The 7,579-nt window shown below is 65.9% G+C and overlaps 3 protein-coding genes across 3 annotated transcripts; 2 read left to right on the forward strand and 1 right to left on the reverse strand.

Annotated features, from left to right (window-relative positions):
* Positions 1–819: 819 nt before the first annotated feature.
* On the forward strand, positions 820–2,014 carry EMIHUDRAFT_450646 (hypothetical protein). Its single transcript, XM_005776377.1, has 3 exons — positions 820–1,271; positions 1,341–1,586; positions 1,701–2,014. The coding sequence occupies exons 1-3, from the start codon at positions 1,059–1,061 to the stop codon at positions 1,794–1,796; spliced, it is 555 nt and encodes a 184-aa protein (XP_005776434.1). The 5' UTR covers positions 820–1,058; the 3' UTR covers positions 1,797–2,014.
* A 562-nt stretch (positions 2,015–2,576) lies between these two features.
* On the reverse strand, positions 2,577–2,930 carry EMIHUDRAFT_101216 (hypothetical protein; the record flags this gene model as incomplete). The annotated part of the gene is made up of 1 exon (XM_005776378.1): positions 2,577–2,930. The coding sequence occupies one exon, from the start codon at positions 2,928–2,930 to the stop codon at positions 2,577–2,579; it is 354 nt and encodes a 117-aa protein (XP_005776435.1).
* Positions 2,931–3,458: 528 nt separating this feature from the next.
* On the forward strand, positions 3,459–7,579 carry EMIHUDRAFT_427164 (hypothetical protein; the record flags this gene model as incomplete). The annotated part of the gene is made up of 2 exons (XM_005776379.1): positions 3,459–4,060; positions 4,492–7,579. The coding sequence occupies 2 exons, from the start codon at positions 3,459–3,461 to the stop codon at positions 7,466–7,468; spliced, it is 3,579 nt and encodes a 1,192-aa protein (XP_005776436.1). The 3' UTR covers positions 7,469–7,579.

Consider the following 7,579-nt stretch of genomic DNA (forward strand, 5'->3'; position numbering starts at 1 on the left):
CAGGGAGTTTACGGCGCTCGGATACCCTTCGCACGTGCTTAATGGGGCGATCGGGCGCACGTTTGCTCGGACGAAAGACGAGCGGCTCCTACGAGCAAGAATATGTTCGCACTGGTGAAGGCCAGGCGAGCCAAAAAAGACAAAAAGACTCATCTAAGCATGTCGGAGAACCGTCCAAAGGCGGGTGCAGTCGACCAAGGGACATGATCTGTCGACAGCACGAATTTGTGATGGGACACCATCGGGACCCAACAGTGCGATACTTGGCTATCGCACTGTTGACGTACCGGCGGCTAAGGCCGAGTAGCCGGTGTTCACAGAGGGCCAGAGATTTTTTCTCTCGACGTTTCTTCTGCGAAGAAACGTTCAAACACTCTGTGTCGAAACACCTCTCCGACGCGCTCGACTATAGTCTGCAAGAAACCCGAGATCGAAGCCATTCGAATTCTGGGATTGCCGCCTCGAGCAGCCCCCCAGCCCAGCCCCCCACCCCGGGCAGGAAGCCAGCCATGTTTTCCCTCTCTTTCTTCCAGGGGCACCTCCTCCCCTCCTCATGCTCTGCCCGCCATGCTCCACCCGTCATGGCCCCGGCCCATCGCGCCACCTGGGCAACTCAGGGCGTCCCCGAGTTTGGACTCGGTCGAGTGCCGAGGATCGCTTCCACTCGGGGAAGCACGGCAGTTCGCACGCCTTCCGCGGGAGGGACGAGGGACGCGGCGCCGGCGGCCCCCGCGCGCGTGGCGGACGACGCTGCGCGCGCGGCCTGGCTTGCAGCGGTCGACATGGACAAGCTTGGGTGGAAGGGAGCGGCCGCGCCCGCGCCGCCAGTGGCTGCCCCCGCCGAGGTTGCGGCGCCTTCCGCGCCGGCGAGCAGCGCCGGCGAGGCGGCTGCCAAGGCCGCCTGGCTGGCCTCCCTCGACACGGAGCCGTCGTGGAAGGGCGACGGCCTCGCGGCGCCGCAGCCGGCGCCAGCGGCACCCGCGACGGCGGCGGCGGCGACGAGCGAGGCGGCGGCCAAAACTGCGTGGCTGGCGTCGCTCGACCGCGAGCCATCGTGGATGGGAGCGGCCGCGGCCGCACCGGCGCAGGTGGGCTCCGCGGTGCCCCCACCGGCGCACGAGCCGTCCGACGAGGAGAAGGCCAAGGCTGCCTGGCTGGCTTCCCTAGACAAGGAGCCGTCGTGGAGGGGAGGCAGCTCGGTGGTCGGCGTGCCTGCGTCGGCCGCCGCCGGCGTTGCCGCGCCGGCGAGCACCAGTGAGGCGGCTGCCAAGGCCTCCCCCCTCCCTCCTCGAACGCCTCGACAGCCCACCCTCTTTCACCCCGCCTCTGGCCAAGCGTAGGCCAAGTGGCTCGCTAGCCTGGACTCTCAGCCGTCTTGGAAGGGCCGCGGGTTGGGCGCGCCGACGGCTCCAGTGGTGGTGCACGCACCGGCGCAGGTGGGCTCCGCGGTGCCCCCACCGGCGCACGAGCCGTCCGACGAGGAGAAGGCCAAGGCTGCCTGGCTGGCTTCCCTCGACAAAGAGCCGTCGTGGAAGGGAGTCGCCGTGCCGACGACGGCTCCGGTGGCGGGTGCTGCGGCCGTGACGGTCCGCCCCCCCCCCCCCCCGTCCTGAATCCCACTCCCCCCCTCCTTCCCTCTCCCCGCCTCCGGCGCTCCGCTCCCCGCCGTCCAACGCCGCCGACCCCACGCCCCTGATTAGGGCCGCGTCGTCCCGACAGCCGAGCCTGGCTCCGTGGCTGAGCGCGAGGTGGCAGCGAAAGCAAAGTGGCTCGCGATGGTGGAGCAGGGAAAGTAGCGCGCTGGCGCCGCGCGCCGCGCTCGGCGCCATGCTTGAGCTTGTGTACAGTAGCGGCGGCGGTGCCGTGCGTGGCCATCGCTGCTTGCGTCGTGTTGTGCGTGATTTCATGTCTCGGGTGGGGGTGGGGGTGTGCGGTCTCGCCGCGGGGGTGCCGTGCGGGTGTTTTCGGTGAGCTCCATTTTTTGCGGTGCCGCGCAACCGGCGCAGGCGTTTGCGGTTTGGCTTTTTCAGACCGCCACACAGAGGTTGTTTCATGTTTGCTCACTTGCGACTCTTGGGTTGTTGGGACAAAGTGGTCAGAGTGCTGGCCAGATTAGTGATTACTGGTATAGCCCCCCAGAACAATCAAACACTCTAGTCTCTACGGCCAAAACAATCAACTGGTGGTAAGATTTACCACGACTTCTGAGGCAAAATCTGACAAAATCGGAGAAATCGGCAAAATACCCGGTATTTTCCAGGTATGCCCGGGGTTTCCCAGGTAGGGTGCCCACAGGAGCCTGACAGGACCCAAAAGAAAATAGCTTTCCGACTCAAAAAGGGACGCACGAGGCAAATCTGATGTTGGCCAGTTCCAATAGGAGCGAGGCCTCTTCCGTTGGGGGACCGAGTTCATAGGAAACGAGGGTTTCCCATTGTGACAGGTACTTCCACCCCTCCCTACACAAAGTGTGAGCGTGTCTCAGTGGCTCGTGCTAATGACTACATTATTTTGTTGTTGAAATGGAGAGAGAGTGGATTTGTACGTCGTCCAGCATGCCACCACCGCCGACCCGATTAGCCGTCGTACTCGACCTCGTGCACGATCCGTCCGTCCCCGTCCTCCTCCCGCGATCCGGTGGACAGGACAGAGTGGCCGTCGAGCGCCGCCCTGGCATCCTCGCGCTTTCGCTTCCGCCGCTTCGCCTTCGTCTCCTTGCTGCGCAGCAGGGTGTAGTTCGGGCCCACCTCCGCCACGCTGTCCAGCACGTGGACGGCGCTCGCCATCTCGACCGCGTCGTCCTCCGGCGGAAGCTCCGCGTCGCCCGCGGCCGCTTCCCGAGCGCGCTCGTCGCGCATCCGCTCGTGGTGGGCCTGCCGACGCGCCACGCCGGCGCCCGTGTGCCTCGCCGCCGCGTCCGGCGACGGCATCGATGCTGTCCGCCGGACGACTCTCCGAGCTCGATGTTCTGCATTGATGGCGGCGCGGCGGCAGTGAAAAACGAGAAACTTTTGGGCCGGATCCTTCCTCTCTTCAATTGGTTTTACATTTTGAGTCTTGAAAACAAAAAATTATAAAAAACCCGCGGTTCGAGACGCTTTGCCGACATCCTTTCGGACCGACAGCTTCCCAAAGCCGCGTCCACCATCCTCACCTGAGCACGCCTCTCTGCCTGCACTCCCGTCTCACCTCCTATGCGCTGGTCTTCTGCGGAGCCGAGCCGCAAGACGCCTTCGAGGCAGTCGCCAGACGACCCGCCTCAGCAGCGCCGCCGCTCCTTCCTCCGTTCGCTCTTCTTCTTTGCTACTCGATTCGATGCCTTCTTAATCGTCGCCGGCTGCGCCTTTATGGTCGGCTTCGGAGCACTGCAGGTGCTCTTTCTGGTGAGGTTGGCTGACTTCTACGACTTGAACTCGACCACAAACTACTACGACTTTGGGATCATGCTCCTCGTCGACATGACGTACTGGGGTCTGGGTATTGGCGGTTGCCAAGGCATCGCGGCGCTGCTGCTCGACTATTCCAAGAACCGTCAGATCACGCGTTGGAAGAAGGAGTACCTAAAGTCGATCCTCCGGCAGGACGCCGGCTGGTATGACGTCAACCAGCCGCAGGAGCTCTCGACGCGCATGGGCGAGTCCATCGTCCACATCGAGAAGGCGCTTCACCTGTCCAACGCCAACATCTTCACCACCATCGGGTCCATCACCGTGGGGCTTTACGTCTCGCTGCGCGAGTCGTGGGCTGTCGCCCTCGTCACGCTCGCTGTGGCCATCGTCGCCTACCTGCCTTCCGTCTCGCTGCTCCTCTACTACCTCGAGCAGCGCACCAAGCTCCTGGCCGACGCGTACGCAGGCGCCGGCGGCGTCGCCTCCGAGGTGCTCTCGTCGATCCGCACGGTCGCGTCGCTCGGCCTCGAGGAGAGGTCTCTGCAGCGGTACGACGCCAACCTCGCCAACGCCGAGCGCGCCGCCATCCGCCTCTCGACCAAGATCTTTGCCGCCATCTCCACGATGAACGCGTCCCTCTACTACGTGGTGGCCTCTGGGATTCTGCTGGCGTGCCAGCTGCTCGTCTCCGAGTACCGTGACACCACGGTGGACTACACCGACTTGCTGGGTGACACGAGGAACTACTGCGCCGAGAGCTGCGACTCGTACGACTTGTTCCTCGTCGACACCACCCAGCCAGATCAGGCTGACGGCGTTGGTGCCGCGTGCGCACTCCGCACGAGCGCGACTACTGGCGAGGCCCTCGAGAACTTCAAGTTCACTTGCAGCACGGCGGCGCAGGTCATCGGAGAGCGCGCGTTCACTCGGTTCTTTGGCGACGAGACGCTGTTCTGGAACCAGTTCGTGGACGGCGACACACCCGACAGCAGCTACGACGAGCTCTTCCCGCCCAGCAGCTACGACAGGAGCGTCACACCCGCCGCCCCTGCCGTCGCCCTCGCCACCGCCCTCGCCGCATGCTCCCGCCCCGCCGCCGCAGGAGCGTCGAGTGCGCGCTGGGGCTCGGCGCCATCTACATCGCCACGCAGGCCGTCATCAAGGGCGCCACGGACCTCTCGCTGCTGGCGGGGCCCGTGCAGGCGCTGATCAAGGGCGTCACGGCGTGCCGCAGCGTGCTCGAGGTGGTGGCGCGCGTGCCGACGATCGACGCCTTCTCGGAGGAGGGCCTCGCGGTCGAGCTCAGGGGCGCCATCGAGGTGAAGGACGTCACCTTCGCCTACCCCACCGCGCCCCACCACCTCATCTGCAACGGGTACTCGCTGAGCATCCCGGCGGGCACCTCGTGCGCGCTGGTCGGCCCGTCGGGTGCGGGCAAGTCGACGCTCATCCAGCTGCTCGAGCGGTACTATGACCCGCTCTCGGGGTCGGTGCTCATCGACGGCGTCGACCTCAGGGCGATGAACGTCAAGGCGCTGCGCCGGCAGATCGGGCTGGTCGGGCAGGAGCCGATGCTCTTCATGGGCACCATCGCGGAGAACATCGCGCTCGGCAAGGACAAGGCGACCCGCGAGGAGGTGGAGGCCGCGGCGCGCGCGGCGAACGCGCACGACTTCATCGTCGAGAGCCTCGGCGACGGCTACGACACCCAGGTGGGCCTGGGCGGCGGCAAGCTGTCGGGCGGCCAGAAGCAGCGCATCGCCATCGCGCGCGCCGTCATCAAGCAGCCGGCGATCCTGCTGCTCGACGAGGCGACGTCGGCGCTCGACAACGCGAGCGAGCGCATCGTGCAGGCGTCGCTCGACGACATCATGAAGAAGAGCCACTTCACGTCGGTCACGGTGGCGCACCGGCTGACGACGATCAAGCACTGCGACAAGATCGCCGTCGTCCAGAAGGGCGTCATCGTGGAGGAGGGGACGTACGACGACCTGCTCGCCGTCGGGGAGGGCGGCGTCTTCCACGGCCTCGCCGCCAAGCAGCAGGCGAACCAGGCCAAGGACGTCGAGGTGATGCGCGTGGCGGCGAAGGCCTCGCAGGTGGAGGGCTCCGTCAGCGTACGCCACGCGGAGTTGGTGGAGGGGCTCAAGGCGCTGCACCAGACGAGCTCGATCGGGGCGTCGCTCGGCATCGTCGAGGCGGCGGTCGAGACGGCGGAGGAGGAGGCTGCGGCCGCAGCGGCGGGCCAGAAGAAGCAGGGGCCGGTGCGGCGGCTGCTCCAAATGTCGCCAAAGAGCGACCGCTACCTCTACGTCATCGGCGTGCCGTGCGCCGCGGTCACGGGCATCGTGCAGGGCTTCCTCGGCTTGCTCATCGTCCGCTCGCTCACGGCGCTGAGCTACCCGTCGCCCGACAAGGTCGAGTCGGAGGGCGTGCTGTGGGGCCTCATATTCATCGGCGTCGGCCTCGGGCAGCACGCCGTCGAGTTCATCTCAAGGACGACCCTCGGCATCACCGGCGAGCACTTGACGACGGCGCTGCGCACCACGCTGATGGCCAAGCTGCTGCGGATGGAGGTCGGCTACTTCGACTACGAGGCCAACACGATGGGCGCGCTGACCGAGTTCCTGGGCGAGAGGGTGGCCCTCGTGCAGGGGCTCGTCGGCGAGCAGCTCGGCGCAATCGCAAAGTTCCTCTTCTCGATCGGCACGATGCTCTTCACCATGTTTTACTGGGGCGACTGGCGCGTCGCGCTGGTCACGCTCGGCTGCCTTCCGATCATGGGCGTCACCATGGGCATCGCGATGCAGGCGGCCATGCCGATGGACCAGGCAAAGCAGGCGAGCAAGGACAACGACAACGAGGTCAAGAAGTCGGCGGGCGCGGTGATTGGCGAGGTGGTGCTCGGGATCCGGACCGTCGCCTCCTTCAACGCCGAGGTCAAGTTCTACGAGGACTACTGCAAGCAGATGGACAAGCTGCTCGCGGTCGGGAAGCGCAAGGCGGTGCAGGCGGGCGTGGGCCTCTTCCTTGCCTTCGCCATCGTCTACTCGATGATGGGCGCCCAGATCTTCTACGGGCTGTGGCTCGCGTCGGTCGGGGCGCTCGGTGCGGCCGAGGCCGGCTGCGACAGGAGCTCGTCGATGCGCCGCATCATGGACAAGATCATGGTGCCAATCATCGCGACGATAATGGCCTCCTTCCTGGCCTCGAGCCACGCCATCATGGCCACCGACGCAAAGGCCGCGGCCAAGGCCGCCAAGGAGCTCTTCCAACGTTTCGACCAGGTGTCGCTGATCGACCCCATCTCGGCCGAGGGCGCGCGGCTGCCGGCTGTGCGTGGCGAGATCTCGGTCCGCGACGTCGTGTTTGCCTATCCGACGGCTCTCGACCGGCCTGCCTGCCGCGGCTACTCCCTCGAGATTGACGCGGGGCAGACGGTCGCGCTGTGCGGCCCGAGCGGCTCTGGCAAGAGCACGATCGTCGCGCTGCTGCAGCGCTTCTACGACCCGCAGGCGGGCGCCGTGCTGCTCGATGGCGCAGACATCCGCAGCCTCAACCTGCGGTGGCTCCGCCAGCAGATTGGGATGGTGGGGCAGGAGCCCGTGCTGTTTGAGGGCACGGTGGCCGAGAACATCGGCTACGGCAAGGAGGGCGCCACGCAGAGCGAGATCGAGGAGGCGGCGGTCGCGGCCAACGCGCACACCTTCATCACGAACGACCTCGGCGACGGCTACGCCACCCAAGTGGGGCTGCGCGGCGGGCAGCTCTCCGGGGGGCAGAAGCAGCGCGTCGCCATTGCGCGCGCGCTGGTGCGAAAGCCCGCCATCATGCTGCTCGACGAGGCGACGAGCGCGCTCGACAACGAGAGCGAGCGCATCGTGCAGGCGGCGCTCGACGAGCTCATGGCCAAGCAGAAGCGCACGACCATCACGATCGCGCACCGGCTCTCGACCATCCGCAACGCCGACAAGATCGCCGTGGTGAGGCGCGGCAAGGTTGTCGAGCAGGGGACCCACGACGAGCTGCTGCAGATTGGCCCCGGCGGCGTCTACTTTGACCTCGTCGGGCAGCAGTAATGGAACTGAGGGCGCGGGCTCGGGAGATTATTTTACATATGGTGTTTATTACGCCCCGTGTTTCTTTCGTCGGTACAATTGTACACGTTGTGCCACGGAGTTTCGTAATTT

Source organism: Emiliania huxleyi (genome assembly GCF_000372725.1).
Source record: "Emiliania huxleyi CCMP1516 unplaced genomic scaffold EMIHUscaffold_28, whole genome shotgun sequence".
Lineage (NCBI taxonomy): Eukaryota > Haptophyta > Isochrysidales > Noelaerhabdaceae > Emiliania > Emiliania huxleyi.